At 43.1% G+C, this 21,350-nt stretch overlaps 1 protein-coding gene across 2 annotated transcripts in view; it reads left to right on the forward strand.

Annotated features, from left to right (window-relative positions):
* The window catches only part of PIKFYVE (phosphoinositide kinase, FYVE-type zinc finger containing), a 91,192-nt gene that overhangs the window by 12,837 nt on the left and 57,005 nt on the right, over positions 1 to 21,350 (forward strand). For both annotated transcript variants that reach the window (XM_066625068.1, XM_066625148.1), the window contains exons 4-9: positions 7,654 to 7,769; positions 8,635 to 8,806; positions 11,582 to 11,789; positions 12,164 to 12,253; positions 17,911 to 18,046; positions 19,892 to 20,049. In XM_066625068.1, coding sequence (XP_066481165.1) covers positions 7,654 to 7,769; positions 8,635 to 8,806; positions 11,582 to 11,789; positions 12,164 to 12,253; positions 17,911 to 18,046; positions 19,892 to 20,049 — 880 coding nt within the window. The remainder of the gene's footprint in view (positions 1 to 7,653; positions 7,770 to 8,634; positions 8,807 to 11,581; positions 11,790 to 12,163; positions 12,254 to 17,910; positions 18,047 to 19,891; positions 20,050 to 21,350) is intronic.

Genomic DNA, 21,350 nt, shown 5'->3' on the forward strand with positions numbered 1-21,350 from the left:
GCCTTCAAAGTTTTTTAACATACTAACATCAAACTTATACTTCCCATAGCCAGTTGCCTTAAAAAGAAATTCACTTTTTAAGAAAAACTTGGAATGGCCCAATTTGACTGTATTGTATCCATTATGTTACTTACAGTGCAATCCTATGCATGTCTACTCAGTAGTAAGCCCCATTAAATAAAACAGGGCGTATTCCCAGGTAAGGACTGCCTATGCAGGATTGCAGCCTGTTTTTATGAAATAATGCATTTGGTAGTGATAAAAGGTCCAGAAAACTTTCCACCTGACATTGTTGCCCGATTTTAAATCTCAGGTAGTAGAATTTGTGACTCTGAGGCTTAGGAAGGGGAACTGCAGACAGACTCCCTCATGCATCTCTTGATTTTGCCAGACTGGGGGGAGGTTACATAACGGTTTGGGAAATGGGACTTAGTGCATCTGCACTGTTGGTTTTGGATACAGTTAATAATAATAATAATAAAACTTTATTTTTATCCCACCCTTCTCCCCAAAGGGACCCAGGGCGGCTAACAACATATAAAACAGATTAAAACATAATTTCACAACAGATAAAAACATATTAAAAAACACATTAGCAGAACCCATAAAAACAGTAGTCAGATACAAGTAAGAATAAAAAAGCATAAAACAGCATTTCTTAGAGGAATCGGGCCTGTAAAAAAGCAACTAAAAGATGTATAAAAGATGTTAAAACGGCCATAAAGTCAGAAGGCTTGGTTAAACAACAAGGTCTTCAGGCCTCGCTGAAAGGTCTCAAGAGAGGGAGCCATTCTCAAGTCAAGGGGAAGGGAGTTCCATAACGTTGGTGCCACTACTGAGAAGGTCCTATTTCTTGCCGCCGCCCCACGAACCTCCTTGGGCGGTGGCACTTGTAAAAAGGCCTTCTCTGATGATCTGAGAGGACGAGCCGGATTGTGCGGAAGTAGGTGATCTCTAAGATAACCTGGCCCAGAGCAGTATAGGGCTTTAAAGGTCAAAACCAGCACCTTGAATTGGGCCCGGAAACGAATGGGCAGCCAATGCAGCCCCTGGAGAAGCGGACTGACAGTCAAACCGCCTAGCTCCAGTGACCACACGGGCTGCTGCATTCTGCACTAATTGCAGTTTCCAAACCGTCTTCAGGGGCAGCCCCACATAAAGCGTGTTACAATAATCTAACCTCGATGTCACCGTAGCATGGATCACCGTGGCCAGGTCTGCACGATCCAAGTACGGACGCAGCTGGCACACCAGCCGAAGCTGAGCAAAGGCCCCCCTAGCCACAGCTGCCACTGGGAATCCAGGAGCAGCTGTGAGTCCAGGTGGACCCCCAAGCTGCGGACCTGCTCCTTCAGAGGGAGTGCAACCCCATTCAGAGCAAGCCGATAATCCAGCACCTGCATCGAGGATTTCCGAACCAGGAGAGCCTCTGTCTTATCTGGATTTAATTTCAGCTTGTTAGCCCCCATCCAGATCCTCACTGCTTCCAGACAGCGCTCCAGGCCCTTAACCGCCACCCTGGAGTCTGGAGGAAAGGAGAGATAAAGCTGGGTGTCATCAGCGTATTGATGACACCCCACTCCAAAACCCCGGATGACCTCACCCAGCGGTTTCATGTAGATATTAAATAGCATGGAGGACAGAATTGAACCTTGTGGCACCCTGCACCTTAAAGGCCAGGGTGTCGAACAGGCATCCCCCAGCACCACCATCTGGGACCGACCTTCCAAGTAGGAGCGGAACCACCGCAAAACAGTGCCTCCAACTCCCAGCTCGGCCAATCGGCCCAGAAGGATACCATGGTCGATGGTATCGAAAGCCGCCGAGAGGTCCAGCAGGACCAACAGGGACGCACTCCCCCTGTCCAGTCCCCGGCGTAGGTCATCCACCAAGGTGACCAAGGCAGTTTCCGTCCCAAAGCCTGGCCTGAAACCAGATTGAAAAGGATCCAGATAATCCGCTTCATCCAAGACCCTCTGGAGTTGGGCCGCCACCACCCGCTCAATTACCTTGCCCAGAAACGGGATGTTGGAGACTGGCCGATAGTTGTTCAACACAGTGGAATCCAGGGAGGGCTTCTTCAGGAGGGGGCGAACCACTGCCCGCTTCAAAGCAGGCGGCAATGTCCCCTCCCCCAAAGAAGAGTTGACCACCCTCTCCGTCCACTCAGCCAGTCCATCCCGGGCAGCTCTTATCAGCCAAGCTGGGCAAGGGTCAAACAGGCAGGCAGACGGCCTCACACTCCAAAGGAGTCTGTCCACATCCTCAGGCTGCACAAGCTGAAAAGAATCCCACAACACTGGACAAGCAGTTGCCAAGGGGACATTGTAAGACATTGTCAATGTGGCATCCAAGTCGTAACGAATGCGATCGATTTTATCTGCAAAATGTTGCGCAAACACGTCACAGCGGCTGACCGTGTATTCCTCCTGGTCCACTGGTGGGGCCTGATGGAGGAGGCCCTGCACCACACGGAACAGCTCTGCTGGACGGCTATCAGCAGACGCAATGGCAGCAGAGAAGAATGATTTCTTTGCTGTTACCACCGCCATGGAGTAGGCTCTATAATGAGCTCTACTCCGTGTCCGATCGGATTCATCACGAGTTTTCTGCCACCGTCGCTCTAGACGCCTGCCCTGCCGCTTCATCATTCGCAGCTCCTCAGTGAACCAAGGAGCCGCTCCAAGTCTGCGACGTGGCAGAGGTCGCTCCGGAGCAATCTCATCCACTGACCTGTTCATTTCCCCGTTCCAGAGGTCAACCAGGGCCTCAGATGAGGTGCCAGTCTCGGCAGTGGGAAAATCCCCCAGAGTCCTCAGGAAACCTTCAGGATCCATTAGCCTGCGGGGGCGGACCATAGAAAACGGTCCCCCGCCTCTGCGGAGGTAGGAATTCGCAACCAGCCTAAACCTTACCAGGAAGTGATCTGTCCATGACAACGGAGTGATCTTGATCTCCTCTACATCCAGATCACTGCCCCATGCCCAGCTGTAAACACCAGGTCCAACACGTGTCCTGCAGTATGTGTCGGGGCCAAGATCTTCTGGGACAGGCCCATGGTTGTCATGACAGCCATGAAATCCTGAGCTGCACCTACCTCAGGGGCCTCGGCATGAACATTGAAGTCCACCAGCACTAACAGGCGGGAGGCCTTCAATGCCACCCCCGAGATCACCCCAGTCAGTTCAGGCAGGGAAACTGTTGAGCAGCAGGGCGGGCGGTATACCAACAGAATCCCAATCCTGTCCGGTCCTCTCAACACAACATGCAGGCACTCGAACCCAGCAGACTGCTGGACAGGGCACCTGGTGAGGGAGATGGACTCACGATAGACCATTGCAACTCCCCCTCCCCGTCCCTGCAGTCTTGGCTGCTGCAACACCTGGAAGCCTGGTGGACAAAGTGCAGAGAGACTAACGCCTCCCTCCATGTCCAACCAGGTCTCCGTAATGCATACCAGGTCGGCTTTCTCATCCAGAATCAAATCCTGGATGATACAGGCCTTATTATTCACCGACCTGGCATTCAAAAGCAGCAGCTTCAGATCCAGGGACTCACTGCCAAGACCACCAGGCATCCGAGAATTGGGGGAGGGACCAGAAGGGGAGATGATCTGCCTGTGATTAACTCTCCTTCTCCTGTAACGGCCTGTCCGACCCCCACCGCCATATCTCCCCTGGCCCGTCACTCTTGATAGTGGCACCCTTCCCTTCCCCTGAGCTCCCTCCTGAGAACACACACATGTGGCGAGGCCCACCTTCTGAGACTGGCCTGCAGGCGGATCCTCTGCTGTAAAAACAATTGTTGCTCCTCTCTCCCCTGCCTCCACCAACGGGGAGGGTATCTGACTGCTGCTAGTTGGTCTGCTGTCGGAGAGGGTACCTGATCTTCCGGGCACGAGCCCCAGGCTAAGAGCCACGGGCCAAGAGCCCCTTTGGCTCGCGCCTCTGGCAAGCCCAGCAAGCTGGAAATACCTGGGGAGAGAGGAGGAGAGCAATCAGGCAGGCCTGCAGACTCCACCCCCCAGCCAAACAGTCTCCCCAGCTGGGCCTGATGGTCCCTTCCAGAAACTGCCTCTGGAGAGTTCACATTCCTTCATGCTGTGTGAGTTCACAATGGGAAAAATTGCATAAATGCAACAAAGTGGTGAGCTAGTCTTTTTGCTTCTGTACTTCTCCACTTTGGGAATCTGGGCAGAGAGTCCAGGTGCAGAGTTGGCATTTTAAATATTAACAAGATTGCTCATCATGCACAAATACTATACTGTCCAAAAGGAGGGTTGCAGCTCTTGTTAAGATCTTTCCTATTTCATGGAAGTTCAAAAGTATTGCAGAAATGTCAGCCTTCCCTGATTTCCCTCCTCCCCCTCACCGGTATAGCATAAGCACATAAGCACATGTATGATGGGTGGCCAAGTGACTATAACTAAATTAGGCTGCCATTTTATACATACTTTTCTGGTATTAAGCCCCAATACACGTACTTCTGGATGCATATGCATAGGGTTGTGTTAGAAGAGATGAAGAAAATCTTACCTCGGTTTATTTTTGTATATGAAGGAATTCGTATTGGAAGCAGTGGTGTAGCTAGGGGGCAGAGGGTACATTGCCCTGGGTACTATGCCTTGAGGAGGTGCCAACCCGCACCCCCTATGGTGGATCCTGAGGCATCCAGGAAACCTTCTGCACCTCCTGGATGCCCACGGGGGTGTGTGTGTGGTGTTCTAGGCATCTGACCCCCAGAGCTGTTAATACCTGGGGTGTGTGAAAATGACAAAGGTTTATCTCACAGTGGCCCACCAAATGCCCCCGGGAGCACACCAGATAACAAGAGACCTGCATCCTGGTGCCCTCCCTTACATCTGGCATTCTCATGTAGCTCATTTCTAAAATCAGGAAATTGCACATACACATCATGGCTTGTAACCTGTAATGGATTTTTCCTCCAAATGAGAAGGAATGTACTGATTCCTGGAGAAGGGGAAAATGCATCCCTTTAAAATCAGTTTTAAAAACTGAACAGTCCTTTAACAATAGCCTCGCTAATGAGGGGGGGGGGCAGCTGACTGGCAATCCATCAATCCTTCTCTCTCCAGCGGACCCCTCCCTTCCCCTGAGCACATGAAAGAAAGGTGATAGCTTTGCTTTAGTGAAGGGAGGGACTGAGTGAATCTCTTGGAGAATGACTGAGTGATGGATTGTCTTAATTGTCTTCTTAGAGTCAAAAGGTCAGCAAGGCTGTTTTTCAATCACAGGAGGGAAGAAACTTTATTTTTTAAATTGATTTGTTATAGTGCATTTTTTGCGATCCATGTGAGTGCTTGGAATAGCCCATGCGAATAATGAGGCTCAATCTGTATTCTATTCTGTTTGTTTCAGAAACATGGATGCTTTTAGCTTTCAAAGACAGATCTGAGTTCTTCCAAAATGGCAACTTTTCCTCAAACTCCATTTTTTTTCAGACTTTCAGTATATTTATCATGACTAACAAGTGAACTTCTGCTTTATCATTCTTTTTTACCATAAATGTCTGGGTTGAGCCTACATTTTGCTAATCATCCTGCTCTACACTTGAAATGTGGTAGGAGCATTGTGTTCTGTCAAAAGTACAACTGGAACTTTAAAAAAAAAAGTTTGTCTAAACTTTCCCTTGGTATTTTCAGGTTGAAAGGAGCATGACAAAGTTGTCAGATCCCATTTCAGTGAGAACTCTCGGCGATGCTTGTAGCCAGCCAGTAGATCTTACTAGTTGTCATTTTCTGTTAATGGAGTATGGCACAGAGATTCGAAGCTGACAAAGGCAAACTCTGTTTCTCTTCCCTCCCAAAGCGGAGGCCTCGTTGCACAGCAACAGTTAACTTGGCTGCTTTTTGCCTGAACTACCAGCATTCCTGCTGACATCAGTGATATATAAAAGAGTACATACAAAGTAGCCATGTTTTTTCTCTTATGCAAGAGAGAGCAAAATAAAATGCGTGTCCAATGGAGAGCGGTTCAAATGGTAAGAAATTCAAAGCTTTAGAAATATGGATATATGTATAGAGAGAAGAAAAAGCCCTGTAAAAGGGGGTGCTACAAGGAGAGTGTGGTTAGCAGACTTTAAGCATCTATTTGAAGAATGTTAAAATAGCAAGTAAACCTGGATAGCATTAAACTTCAATAAAACATTATTTTTCCTTCTTTGGTGGTTGGCTAATATTTGGGAGTTTTTAAAATTTCTAGTATTAGCCACTCTTCAGCTAAAGTTCTCAGAGGCTTATGATAAAATAACATTGCTTTATTGACTGTTCAGTCTTTTTCTGTTTACAGAAGTGTTTACATCTTTTTCCAACCTAAATATTCTATTCTTTATTCACTTTTCTTTATTCTTTATTCACTTTTCTAATATTCTTTATTCACTTTTGCTAGTGAAACCTTATAAATTTTGAGGATTATCATGAGAACTTTTGCTGAGAAATATGCTTGTGACGCATGGAGAATTTCTCTCTAGTGAATTCCTGTTAGGTTTCCAGATTTCCAAATATCTGACCTGTCATTGATTTATTTAGTTTTTTTGCAAGATGAAGTTCTGAGAATTCTGTTCCTTGCTCTACAGTTTGCTCAGAGCAAACATCTGCTTATTTATTTAGCTTCTCTGCCTTGTTCCCTGCTGATGCATGAAGTTTCATCTTGGGTCACAGTTGTTTTGTGGGATCTTGGGGGGTAGAGTTGTGACTTTCTTGATCATTTACCCATTCTCTGTCTCCCTCTATGTAGACTTATTTGCTATTTCTGAATGTTTATTTATGTCACGTTTGCCTTACTGTAATAAACAGGTTGCTTCCTGAGCCAAGGAAAAGCCAACTGACCCTCAGCTTGTGAGCTTCTCCCACCCCTAATCAATAATAGGAAGCTTTTCTTAAACCATTGCTGCAGACTGGGATCCAGTCTGATAAAGGATTTTCTGACTGAATTCTGGTAATAGAACACAGTGATGTCAGACTCCTAATAGTATTTTCAACATGTACTGAACTATTTTATCCACTTGGTATTAATTTGTTCTTAATACCTCAGATGTGATGTGATACAGTTTCAGAGAAAGTGATGAAAGTTGCCTAGCTTTTGTGTGTGTGTGTATTCTAAGGAAGGCAGTGGCATGATTTGCTATGTATGACTGACCCCAGCACTCAAAATTTCAGGAGCATTGACTTAGAATGTTTTTAGAGCTAGACTCCTGAACCAGATGTGTTGGCTGATTTTACTAAAGCTAGTTTCACTGCTACCAGAAAAGCAGTTCTTGGTTAAATCTAAGGATGGTGTATCTACACACTGTAGGAAGCTCATTTGCTGGAAATCAATTGGGCTCCCTTCAAGTTACAGTCGCAAGCTATCAAAACTTTCTTGATGTTGGCAATGTTTGAGAAGGGATGCCACTCCCTGTAACTTAAAACATTGAAATATAGCATTTTTCACACTAGAAGGCAGCCTGGATAGGATCCTTCAAGGTGTACTGAGTAGCTATTCTATGCATTAAAAGGCTTTCGTGCTTGCGTTAACATCTTCCCCACCCCCACTCCAAAAACGCTAGAATTGCACTTTCAGTGTTCTAAAGAGCTTTTTTTAAGAACCCAGAGAACATGTACCTCAAATGGCAACCACTGTCTTTTGGTTTCAGAAAATCGAAGAAAAGAACCAGCCCTCAGTGGTCATGATCCTCGAACAGCTGTCCAGCTCAGAAGCCTTAGTACAGTCTTAAAGCGCCTCAAAGAAATCATGGAAGGAAAAAGCCAGGTATTGTGGTGTGTGAATGCAGTGGCGTTGGGAAATATTTCATTCATGGGTTTTGTGGGGGGCCATTTTGTTTCTGTAGTTTGTGCTGTACAGTGAATTGAAGTGCCTTTTGACGTGTGTTACTACGGGTTCTCTTGCGAATGCTGAATTAAAAGCTTTGTTCCAGAAGTCACTAAATGCTTAGGAAGCAGAATGCGCCACACGAAAAAATTGGTTTACCAGGTTTTCCATTCTCCCTTTTCCGTCCTTTCTAAGCTAAAGAATAATATTATTGCCTTCTCTGGGTCAGATCACATAGCTGTAATGAGTGCCGTCTTGGAATGAAGCTATGTGAGCATGAAACACATGCGCTGGAGGCATGCTTACAACTGGAAACAGCTGCTTGGGCCAGCAAACCTGGTCAAAACTGGGCTGCACAGGGAGGAGGAAGTTTGTGTTGTTCATCATGTGCTTGTGCAGTTTGTCTTTAGGAAATTTCCTTCTTGGGCAAAACACATCTGTATTGGGCAGGAAAAACTTATTTCAATGTTCTCAGTTGATTTCAGAGAAGATTTGTCTACGTAAACCATTAGCATAACATGCTTACTCCAGGAATTGTGGGGAATTGTCATGAGCCTGATCAAAATATGTTATATGCATGAGTTACAGCTAGACTAAATTTATTAATGATAATCTAAGAATGTTCCATAGAGCACTTGGTCTGAGAAGCCCTTGCTCTGACAAATCCAGTTTACCCTGTGACTGAGGAAATGTCAAACCATAATCAGATTACATCACATAGTATTGTTTAGTTGTGGAGGCAGAAGGATACTATGCAAATGTAGAGTCTTCCATTGTGCCTTGACTAATTTAATTCCCTCCAAAGGACAGTGATCTCAAGCAGTACTGGATGCCAGACAGCCAGTGTAAGGAGTGCTATGATTGTAGTGAGAAATTCACCACCTTTCGGCGCAGGCACCACTGCCGGTTATGTGGACAGATTTTCTGCAGCCGATGCTGTAACCAGGAAATCCCTGGAAAGTTCATGGGTTACACAGGTAAAATATTTAACATCCAAATATTAATTCTTTCAAGGGATGTAGTATGCTCAGTTGTTTTTTTTAAGTGGGAAGGTTTTTCATGTTGAAAACAAGATGTTGGCTAGCAGTTCAATGCAAAGTAAGGGCATCTTTAGCGATTTGGAAGGAAAATGCTTAAATAGCAATATTCTTTTTCCTCATGCTTTAATTACTTCTGAAAGAATAGCAGTTTCTTTTGTTCATGTTAGACTTCAAAGCATGAGAGTGACCAACAAAGAAAGATAGGAAGTAGCTATGGCCTACGCACCAGCAAAATGTCCAAAACAGACCCATGGATGTCTACTAGGGCCAACTCCGGTTGCTGGGGCTCCTGAGGCAAATACGCCAAACACTGGGCCCCCACGGTGCCCCCGATGTATAGTATAATCATACTATATCTCCTAATCTACTTACTCATCTATTTCTACCTCTTATTAATTTATCCATTTATTTAATATACAGTAATTTTCCCCCAATGCCCTATATTATATTTTCTAAATATTCACTTTCTACCAAGCGTAAACTAACTTCCGTTGCTCATTAATATTAAAACAGAATAATCTGATTACCAAAATTATCACCTCAGCTATTTCAACTCCAGTCTAATTCTCCAATCTAATTACACTTTTTTCTTTGACATAATAACCACATATAAAACAATTCTTCCACATGTTTACATTTCCAGCTATATCTTTTTAATTCTAATTCATATTTATCAATTTCATACATATTCTTTTTTTCTTCAAATAAATTTGGGCCATTGTTGTCAGCTGAATAAACCCTCCAGTTTTCTTTAACCCTCAAATTACCCCTCAGGGTTATTTTTCTTTCTTACTTTCCATTTTTTCTCCTGTAATATCTTTAATAATTTATCTCTATAACAGAATCTGATAGATCCACACTTTCTTATATAGGGTGTGTTCATTCTTCCAGTTAACTGGGATATATTTTCTCCTTGTTCCAACAAATTTTGTGATTTGTGCACTCCTGTTACTCTGTCCATCATATCTTTCTTGATCTCCATCAGCGCCTCTTCTTCGTCCTGTTGATCATCCTGTTGATTTTCCTCCTTGTCCGCTTTTTCACTCCCTTGTTTATCTTCTGCTTGTTTCTTCACATCTTCCAATTGTTCCTTACACACATCTATCTGTTGGGAAAGAGTCTCCAGACTGGCTTGAATCTGTGAGGACCAACTCAGCTGTTGTCGCTCCGTGACAAGCAATCTCTCCGTATTAATCAAGATTTTCTGTATCCACATTTCTGGAACAGAATCCATTTTGCAATTTCTCTCTAATCCACTAGATGTCCACAACGTATTATTCTCCTTACTTCCACCACCTCATTACTACTCTGCCATCCGCATTCCTTGCATACCTCTTGCAGATAACAGTCCAGTGCGGTTAACGGAGAGAAAAACAAAACGAAAGAAAACAGTCTTACCATCTCTGATGCAGAGAAAACAAAGCTGTTTCAAATCTAATGAGAATTATATTTATATCCAGTTACGTCCAAGAATAATTCTGGATTTTAGTTCACACCCAAGTTATAGTTGTAATTATAATCCACCACCAATTTATTCCACGACAGAGAAAAAGAGCACTTTCAACCTCCTTAAAAAGTCTCTCATTAACGCCTCCAATATATCCAGGGCTTTTACCCAAATCAGTCAATCAAAACCGGGGACAATATTAACACTTTCTTATCTTAAATTTCCAAGTTAAACTTTACACTTCATGCTTTTTTTTCTCTCCAAATGGCATCTCAGCACGGAGCCAGCAGCTTCAGTGCAGATCACTGCACCTCCCCCAGTACTGTCACAAATGGTTGGATTTCTCTGAGAAGAAAGCCCCCCCCCCCCTTGGGCTTTCAGTTTCCCAGATACGTGTACCAATGAGGATCTTGTCTCTCCTAACAAAGATCTTCAGGTCCTCTTCAGACCTGCAGTATTTGGGGAAAAACAAACTGTTTCCCAGGAGCCCCTGGAGACATGTCTGTTCATTCAGTGTTGACTCCTCCTCCCTCCACTTCCACTGGTATTGAAAGGGTGGCCTTAAATTATTGTCCTGTCTGATCCTTGATGTCTGATCATTCCATGCTGAAATGAAGAGAGGAATATCTCTAAGTTGCAAGTTTATGATGTTTACTTTTTCTTATTTCTACAGTGTCCTGATAAACACTTAATATTTAATTGATGCACACCGGGCAGAATAAATTGACAGTTTATGCACCTTACTGGTCTTTTACTCTCTTTGCTCTTTGTGTCTTCCCTGCTTCTCAAAGTGTTTCTGAGACTTCCTCAAGGTGCAAGAAAAAATAACTTATTTCTGTCTTTTCTTAGGGTAGGTGACTTGGCATTTTGTGGTTAGCAACCACTTAGATATTCTTCCCACTCCCTTCTATGTGGTAGGTGAGCACATGCTCTTTCTTCTGGGAACTGCACTGTTCTTTAGGAAAGGTCAGCCTGCGTGGGAGGCAACTGGAGGCCAGAAGTGATACCAGACCAGAAATTTCCATCTGAATTGTTGTGTGGTTCTTGAAAGACAGAACCTTTCTGTGATTTTAAAAATCCCCTCTGGGATTTAGAAACAGCCTGCCTATGTAAACCGCCTTGAATAAAGTCAGAAGAGTAATCCAATGACCAGAAAGGTGGTATATAAATACCTAGTTATTATTATTATTTAAAGAAGGCCTGCTTTCTGGTTTTCACTGTAGCAGAGTGCAAGACTGTTCTGTCTTTGCTTGTGTTTTTCATAGGTGATCTCAGAGCTTGCACTTACTGTCGCAAAATAGCCTTAAGCTACGCACACTCCACAGACAGTAACTCAATTGGAGAAGATTTGAGTGCTCTGTCTGATTCTCCCAGCTGCATATCAGTTCTGGATCCCGGAGAACCGCGAACTCCTGTCGGCAGTCGAAAAGCTAGCCGCAACATCTTCCTTGAAGAAGACCTTACCTGGCAAAGGTACCCAGTGACTTGGTAACTTGTGTATTCCTTTTTGCCATCTGTTTATACTGAGCCTATTTTAAGCTTCAAGCACTTGGAATATCTATCTTGTGTTGTCCATCCAGCTATACAGTTATTTTTAGTGTCCAATCATGTAACATAGGTTGTGGCATTGATGGATCAAAGGCAAAAACAATAAAAAAATCCACTACTCCTTAAGATTGACAAGACTTCCCTGAATTGTGTTTGTGGCAGTGGCCTTCCTTAACCCATTTTTGCCCAGCCCACAGGTGTACACATTTGGTCCCTGTTGCATATATGCAACATTGGGCAGAAATTGCTTAATATTGTAACTGACTTGTGGTTTTAAATGTAATTTCATTTACTTTCAGCTTGGTTCATGCAGATTCTTCATCTACCACTTTGTCAACGCGTCTTGTAGCAGTTCAGGAGGAAGCAGGAAAGTCTCCTGCTCGGAACAGGTAACCTACCTTACACTTGCATCTCTGCAAAATGGTAGAAATGGCACACTGCTCATATTCACAATAGAAAACCTATTTCTGCTGACCCTGAAGGCCTCAAAATGCCACTAGTGGTGTGGTGGTGCATTTTTTGGTAAAGGAACAATGCCAAAATGGTACTTGGCTGTAGTTGCTGCAAAGATTGCATGGTAGCCCGTAGAAGGCAACAAACCTGTAAACACAGTATGTAGTCCTGAGTTTGGACTTAACTTCAAATTTGCTTCAGTGCTGAGTAAAGTGGTATCAGAAAGGTTTGGAATGTGGAAGATCATTTTTTTTCTTTGCTGATTACGGACTGCAGGTGGGTCTCAGTGGACTTTACCTGGAAGGCAGAAACTGGTGCATTATGCAGAGCTAGAGTGTTCTTGCTTATCTGGTGTGCTCCCTGGGGCATTTGGTGGGCCGCTGTGAGATACAGGAAGCTGGACTAGATGGGCCTATGGCCTGATCCAGTGGGGCTGTTCTTATGTTCTTATGTTGCTTATAATGTTAAGCTATTCAGCTGGACATGTTTTGTGGTAGTTTTTGCTGCTACCTTGTGTCTGACAAAACTTTGTACATGGACTTGCTTACTAGAAAAGAGGTATTTTTGGAGCAAAACCACATCTGTAACCTCTTGGCTACCAAGGCTGTGGACAGGATAAGGACTCTTTTCAGTGATTCCTGTTCTTTCCACTCTCCCAGAGCAGATGAAGTACAGATGATCTAAGCCTTGTGTGGGGTTGGCAGATACCCCTCACCAAGTCTAATTTCTTTCCATGAACGCAGTACTTATTCAAATGACTGTACCAGATCCATAGTCATTTTCCTCTATATCCACTGCCTTTTAATGCAGTTTGACTTGAAAAAGAGCTCTTTAGTTTATTGTTTAAGGACATAGCAGCATATGATAAAATAATGATGTGATTTCCCCTCCTGCAGTATTTCCTGTTTGTTGTATAACTTTTCTCATGTAATGGCTGTATATGGAATCATTTGAAGCCTATATCAATGGTAGAGAACCAGTCCACCAGTTTTTCTTCAACTCTGTTCAAGTTAAGGCTACTTGTTTCTATTTTAAAATACATTTTCACCCTTTAAAACACTTTATTGCGTAATGCTGTATGGTAAACATTTGATACACTTAGACTAGGGGTTTATCAAACTGTGGGTTGCGACCCACTTGGTGGGTTGTGACCTGAGGTCAGGTGGGTTGCGAAATGATGCGGGCTGCCATCTTGGAAGCTGGAACCGCGTTTGCCTAAGCATGCTCTGTATGTGTGTGGCCATCTTGGAAGCTGGCAAATTAGGCAGGCAGCGCATCTTGGAAGCTGGAACTGCCTTTACCTAAGCTTTCTGTGTATGTGCAACGCCATCTTGGAGGCTGGCAAACAAGGCAGGCAGTCATCTTGAAGCTGGAACTGCCTTTGCCTCAGCTTGCCTGTGTGTACTCAAAGCTCCTTCCAGGAGCAGAAGAGCGGCTTGCACAGGAGTAAGTGTGCCTTCAGGGAGCCTTGCTGGATTATCTTGAGGTGGGCTGCAGCCTCTCCCTGCAAATGGTGGGCTTGTTTGTTTGCTTTGCTTTCTCTTTCACCATCTCCTTCCAGTTTAAGCTCTGCTCTGTGATCCAGCCCCCTTCTGCCCCCACCCATCCAGCCCAGCTCTGCCCTTCCCACTCCCTCCAGGCACTTAAAGCTCAGTAGATCCCTGAAGTGGGGGCATTTTTATTACCCCTTCTTTTCCCCCATGTCCATCCAGCCTAAACCCTGCCCTTCCCACCCCCCTCCAGGCACTTAAACCTCTGCAGATCCCTGAAGTGGGGAAGGTTTAAATATGTGTCAAGGTTTAAATAGGTTTTTTCTCCTTATACTTTGCTATTGGAAAATGGCTGAGAAATAACCCAATAAAGCTAATAAAACACCATGACATACTCTCCCTTTAATACAGTGAACAGGTGGGATGCTTGGTAGCAGTGGGGTGTGTGTGTGTGTGTGTGTGCAGTGAGAATTGAAACAAGCTTCTGAGCTGGACTATTTTCTATTGTCATTTGCAGTTTCTGAACTACTGGGTGAGAATAGTGATGTCACTTCCTTCTTGATGTCACTTCCGCCCATGACATCACTTCCAGGTTGATGACATCACTTCCGGTGGGTGCAGGACAGATTGTCATTCTGCAAAGTGGGTCCCAGTCTAAAAGTTGTGAGAACCACTAACTTAGACTATATTTCTCTGACCGGATACAGATAAGAAGCTCACAGCCTCCTGCTCTTGTGTTCCCCTTTTGGATCTATACATATGCACCAATCTTAATTTCAACTTTAATTGGGTGAAACCATAGTTTGCAATCACTAATCTAACAAGGTTTGCAAATGCAACTAATTATGGTTAACTCCAAAAAAATTACTGCATTGGGAAGAAAGGTGCTTCACTCTCATAGCCACTCTTTGATCAGAGTGTTGTATCTGTTCTGGAATTATAAATTAGAGCAGAGGCTCTCAAGCCTTTTAGCACTGGGACCCACTTTTTAGAATGTCAGTCTGTTGGGATTCACTGCAAATGATGTTAACCTGGAAGTGATGTCATGGCCAGAATTTAGATGCCTAAACTGTGATCAGCCAAAGGGCCCATTACACAGTATAGTCATGCTGTTATTTTGCATAGCTCGAAATGCAAACACTCCAGGTCGGAAGTCAAAGCAGAAAGGAGACTTGGATTCTTCCCTAACCGCACAGCCTGCTTCTCTCCCTCATCCCACAATCCATCTTTTCAGGACGAAGCACCATGTCTCTCTCCCATCCTTCCCAGTAGCTCTGTACCCTGTATTTTCAGCTCTATATTTTCAGTGGCGGTTGAGCTAAGAGCTATGTGACCCACTTGTAATTGGTTCATGACCCACTAGTGGGTTCCAATCCACAGTTTAAGAAACGCTAAGTTAGGGGATGCATCCTGCTCTCCATAAAAATTCCTTAATCTGTTGTTTTCAGACAGAACAGATTGTCTTGGTGAATATTAGAGAAGATAGGGTTTATTTCCAACATACTGGCTCACTGGGTAGAACATAGCAGGACCTGATGAGTTTGGAAGAAAAGTCTTTCAGGTCAGATCCACTGTTTCCATTTAAACTGTTTAGCCTCAGCTCTCAAAAGAGTTCTGTGCAGCTTGGAACTTGACGTTCCCAGTTGCCTAGCAATGACTTATGATACAGACCCTTAGAACAGAGGTTCTTACACTTTTTACAGCTGCAACCCATTTTGTCGGCCACGGCAATCATCCCGCAGTCCACAATGCCTTGTGGCTTCCAGGTTGTGCCCCAGAATACAAGGCATTCTGGGGCACAACACAACCACATTGACTGCTGAAGTGGGTTGCACACTGGTTCTACCTGGAAGCCCTGCTGTCCACAAAATATCAGGTTGCAACCCATGGTTTGAGAACCACTGCCTTAGTGGGAATATAGGTCAGGTCTGAAATGTCCTTTCTTTTGAGGCCCTGGACTGGTGCGGAGTGTGGTATTGGCCTTATGGTATATCTAATGAGCACTCTGTCATTCATTCATTCATTCTTTCTTTCTTTCTTTCTTTCTTTCTTTCTTTCTTTCTTTCTTTCTTTCTTTCTTTCTTTCTTTCTTTCTTTCTTTCTTTCTTTCTTTCTTTCTTTCTTTCTTTCTTTCTGGTAGTAGCTCATAGTTGCTTCTTCTTTCAAGAGTCTGGAAAGCAAGTGTGGCAGCATTAGGGGATTACTTGTAAAGCAATAGTTTCATTTTAGTGTTGTTGGTGATTCTGGAGACTTGCTGTTCTCAATGAGAAGCCTGTCAACCACCCTAAGTCTTAAAAAACAAAAGAGAATTTGAAGCTGAAACTAGTCAGAAATGCTTCTTGGGATAAAGATTTAGGGTAATTGTATATGATGGAGAGGTTTTTCAATGGGTGATTGTAAAGATGATTTCTTTCATGATTGAAAGGAACCTACAAATCCCACTACAGGATGTTACTGGGGTCAACAGAGAAGGAAGGTGGTTGCCTTCTTGACAGAAGTTGGAAGCATTTGGATGACCACCCTGGGAAACAGGGTACTGGGATAATTGACCTTTGGTCTGATCATGCCACACTCTTGTCTGAATCTCAAAAAGGATAAAAGTGGAGATGGAAAAGGTGCAAAAGAGCAACCAAAATGATTACTGGGCTGGGGCACTTTCCCTATGAGGAAATGCTACAGGGGCCTCCTCAGTCTAGAAAAGAGGCGCCTGAGGGGTGACATGATTGAGACATACAAAATCATGCAGGGGATGGACAGAGTGGATAGAGAGATGCTCTTTTCCCTCGCATATAACACCAGAACCAGGGGACATCCACAAAAGTTGAGTGTCGGGAGAATTAGGACAGACAGAAGAAAATATTTCTTTACCCAGCGTGTAATTAGTTTATGGAACTCTTTGTCACAGGAAGTAGTGATGGCATCTTGCCTGGATGCCTTTAAGAGGGGACTGGACAAATTTCTGGAGGAAAAGTTCATTGCGGGTTAGAAATCATAGCAGGTATGTGCAAGCTCTTGGTTTTAGAGGCAGGCTGCCTCTGATTGCCAGATGCAGTGAAGGGCACTGAGATGCAGGTTGTATGCTCCCTGGGGCATTTGGTGGGCGACTGTGAGATACAAGAAGCTGGACTAGATGGGCCTTTGGCCTGATCCAGCGGGGCTCTTCTTATGTTTTTATGAATGTGTTTCCGGGTGTTACTCTAATTGTAACTATTTTCTTGGAGGAAAGGGAACCCAAAGGCTCAGGGCCAAACTAGATGTAAAAGGGGCTGCTTGTTCATGTGCCTGCCCCATTTGTGTATAAAGCCAGGAGCAAGATCTAATGTTTACTTCAGCGTAAAAGGAGGCAGCTGGGAGAAAAGTAGTTTTAGCACAGGGAAGATGGACAGCATTCAGCTTCCTTCACCTGATTTTTACCTCCTTTTGATGGTGAAAAAAGGTCTTTGCTCCTTGCTAATGGGGCAGTTATATGGAGTAATAAATGCAATCATTGCATCTTTGGCCCTTAAATGCCGTCCTTAAAGTAGGAAAGGTCATGCTAGCAATTGCTCCCCCCATATGTTCTATGTGATCTTCCAGAGCTGTTTGGATGAGTTTGTTGTGTTTCTACACCTCTGTGTTAGGTCAGGCCACTTCTTTTTGTTAGCAGTGTGTGCCAATTGCGATGGTTGCACACAACCCTCGTGTAGAAGTGCTTATTTCCCCCCAGTGGTAGCAGGGCCTGATGGTGGGAACTTCTGCATTCCCAAGTGCTTGTGGTGGGGGTCACCATACATGTGAATTGGACCTGAGAAGTATTGTTTTTGAGTTAACTGTGAGAAGATAGTAAATTGAGCAGACTCTTCCTTGTCTGAGGAATGAAGAAGAAGAGAGGGAGAATTGCATATAGGAAGCATAGCTTGATATGATTTTGAGAATTCTCTTGATTTTGAGAATTCTCTTGTTAAGCAGTTGCTGGTTTTGAAAACTGTTAGCTTTATTGGCTTGGTGAGAGAGGGGTGGGGAAGTTGCCTTAATGTTGCGACCTGTTCTGTTAAAGTTTAATTTTAGAGGGCTGGAGCGGGCTTAAGAACTTTAACATAAGCATTGTTCTATTTCTCCCACAGATCAGCAAGCATTACTAACCTGTCACTGGATCGTTCAGGGTCTCCCATGGTGCCTCCCTACGAGACCTCTGTCAGTCCACAAGCTAATCGCACCTATGTGAAGGAGACCAATGAGGATGAGCGCAAAATTCTTCTGGTACAAGCAAACTCTTGCGTTTTGTGTAACTACTTATTTCTGTCATCAGGACCCTTGTGGCTCCTTTTTGTAGTACCTGATTTCTTGGTGATAGTGTAGTACCTGGTGTACAGGTACCATACACCAGGTACCTGGTGTACTTATTAATAACTACTTATTTCTGTCATCAGGACCCTTGTGGCTCCTTTTTGTAGTACCTGATTTCTTGGATTTCACCAAGTTCTCCTTGGTGGTGTGTGATAGAAGTTTTTTTTAATGTTAATGGTATCCCAACTTGCCAGGGTGGTATTGATAGGTTTTTCCTTGCTATACTTCCTACAATCCTACATGAATGTTTGAAAATATATTCATGTACCTTTCTGTCTTCAGAAGAAATTTGTGAGTAGTCAAGTGTATTCAGCTTGGATACAGGAAAATGCGTGCTTGTTTCAAAAAAATGCCCTTAAAGATACCATCTACATAATATAGGCAGGTCTAATGACAGAATTTGTAGTGGCTTTCTTAACATGCAAGGGAAGATACTAGTTAGTATAGAAGATACTAGCTGATATGTGTTAATGGATAAGTATAATGCAGCTTTCTGAATGCTATTACATAAAGCAATATAATGTATATTCTAAGCTCTTTGTATGGGCTGCTCCAGTGCCCAAGTACTGATTCATGCAAGCATATTGCTTTAATGCCTTGAAGTATTGTTTTGAGGTTATGTCTATTTGATATGCAGAAAGCATCCCATAGGTTTCATTTGTGATGAGTGACTTGAACAGGCTGTGTGTCACTTGATGCTGCAGATGAGCATGCATTTATGAGCTCTCCTAAACTTGCTCTTTCTGAGGAGATGTCTGTATGATTTGTGATTTGTTTTTCATGTTTTTATACCACTCTTTCTTTCTCCAAGGAGCTCAGGGTGGTGTGTAAATGGTTCTTTCCCTCCTTTTTTTTTTTTTAAATTTCACAACATCCATGTGAGGTAGGTGAGACTGAGAGATAGTGACTGGCCCAAGGTCTCCCAGGAAGATTCATGGCTGAGTGGGAATTTGAACTTGGATCTTCCAGGTCTAAGTCTGACCCCAGAATCACTACACCATTCCTGTGCAGCCTGTGTAACATTGGTTTCAAAGGCTTGCTGCTTATGGTATGGGAAAGCAACTTCTTGTGCTTGGTTTCTTCATTGTTTGTTCGGTGGTTCTCTGGAGTTTTGAGATGCTGGACAATGGCATGCTGTTACAATTTCCTTTTAATGCAAACCCACCATTGTTCACCGAGAAAAGGGAGCCACATACTGGGAGAGGGAGACAGGCACCAGGGAAGCAGCATGGATGGCTTTTAGAATTACATTTTAAGCTTTCAAGACTGTAAAGCAATAGAGATGGAGCTTCCTGGTGGAGCTACTGCTCAAAACTTTTTTTGTGTTTTAACACAGTGGAAAAAACCCAAATGTTCTCTAAATATTTACCCCTCTAAGCTTGTTTACAGTCTGATTGATTGCTATAGTCTAGTGCTATCTCTCGATAATACCTCGAATTGTCAAGAACTCAAAATGTTCTGATCATTTTTTCTTTACCTAATGAGCAAACTGTCTGCTGAAGGAAGTTCAACATTTATAGTCTTGTTTTTCTTGGAAAAAAGAATGAAAAGCTAACCATAGTCAGAAACAACTAGGTTTTTTATGTATGTGTATATGTACTTTATGAATGTGTATAAAGCTACATGGACTTCAATACATTCCTAAACAACTTTGTAAATAACTTGCAAGAGATGTGAATTGTGCCTTCCCCCCCTCTTGGGAACACTTAAGCCCTCTAAATATGTGTTATCTAAATATGTCATCGCTCTGTCTTGCAGGACTCCGTCCAATTGAAGGACCTGTGGAAGAAAATATGCCACCACAACAGTGGGATGGAATTTCAGGATCACCGTTACTGGCTGAGGACACATCCCAACTGTATTGTAGGAAAGGAATTGGTCAACTGGCTCATGAGGAATGGCCATATTACTACAAGGTGATGGAGACCCATGAGTGCTTAGATATCATGATTAAGTGACCTCCCTGAACTAAATAAATGTATGCATGAGATCTTTTTTTAAAACCTTGGGCATTTTATTTTTGAAAATGGTATAAACAAACATTGCAAAACATGAAGCCAACCCAGTTGAGATTTTTCATCCCAAAGAACAGAACTCATGATGCAGTAAATTTTTTTAAATAGCTGGAAAAGCAGCTGTTTCCCAGTTCACCAGTCCTGTATTATATGGCCCACTATGACTCTAATTTGAAATCTCAATCCTAATCTGTTGCTAAAGCTTGTTCATAATTGTTTTCCCCTGGCTTTGGTATCTTTTTTTTTTTTTGTAATTAGAACAAAAGGAATCTATTTAGGGTGACCATATAAATAGGTTCTTCAGTTTCTACAATACTCTTTTTTCCAAGTTCAAAAGGCATTGGCGCTCCAGCAAAAAAACACTAATCACTGACTGAAGACTCATTTTTCCCATAAACCCATAAAACTTCCCAAAACAATCAGAACAGGAGGTTTAGTATATATTAACATATCTGAGAACCCAAGTTCAAAGTGAAAGGAAATGCCTTGCTGAGGCAACAATTTTGTATACAATATCATTACCTAAAAAATTAAAGACCAGCAATCCAGACCACTTTCCACATCGTTCTTCCTATCCAACTCAGCACTATATGTTAACAAAGGCTGCCATATTTTCATAAATTGATCATTTATTTCTCCTCTATATATTCTGACCTAATTGGTCAATTTTTCCATAATAACTATTTGCCAGGTCCTATTCAGAAATCTCTGTAATGTAAGATCTTGGACATTTCTCCAGCTTTTGCAATCTCATACCTTGCTAGTCCAATAAGATTTGCAATTAATTCTTTATTAGTCCCTGGCTTTGGTATCTCATCAGAATTGCTACTTTGAAGGACACAGAATGGTTTGTACTTGTGTGCTGTGAGCAAGTGTACTGCAGCTAATTTTGGATCAGTGTTTTAATTTTAATTTAACATTTCAGTACATGAATTTTTCTCCTAAGTTTATCTGGTACCACTTTCCCCAAAAAGATAATGAGGGCAGATCCATTAAAGGTAAAAATAAGTATCTGCCTATAAACACCCCTTTCAACACAGAATAATAAACTTAATAATAATAAACTTTATTTGTATCCCGCCCTTCTCCCTGAAAGGGACCCAGGGCGGCTTACAACATGTAAAAATAATTTTAAAAAGCATGATTTAACACAGATAAAAACATATTAAAAACACATTAACAGAGGCCATAAAGACAGTAGT

Source organism: Tiliqua scincoides, chromosome 1, assembly GCF_035046505.1.
Source record: "Tiliqua scincoides isolate rTilSci1 chromosome 1, rTilSci1.hap2, whole genome shotgun sequence".
Taxonomy (NCBI): domain Eukaryota; kingdom Metazoa; phylum Chordata; class Lepidosauria; order Squamata; family Scincidae; genus Tiliqua; species Tiliqua scincoides.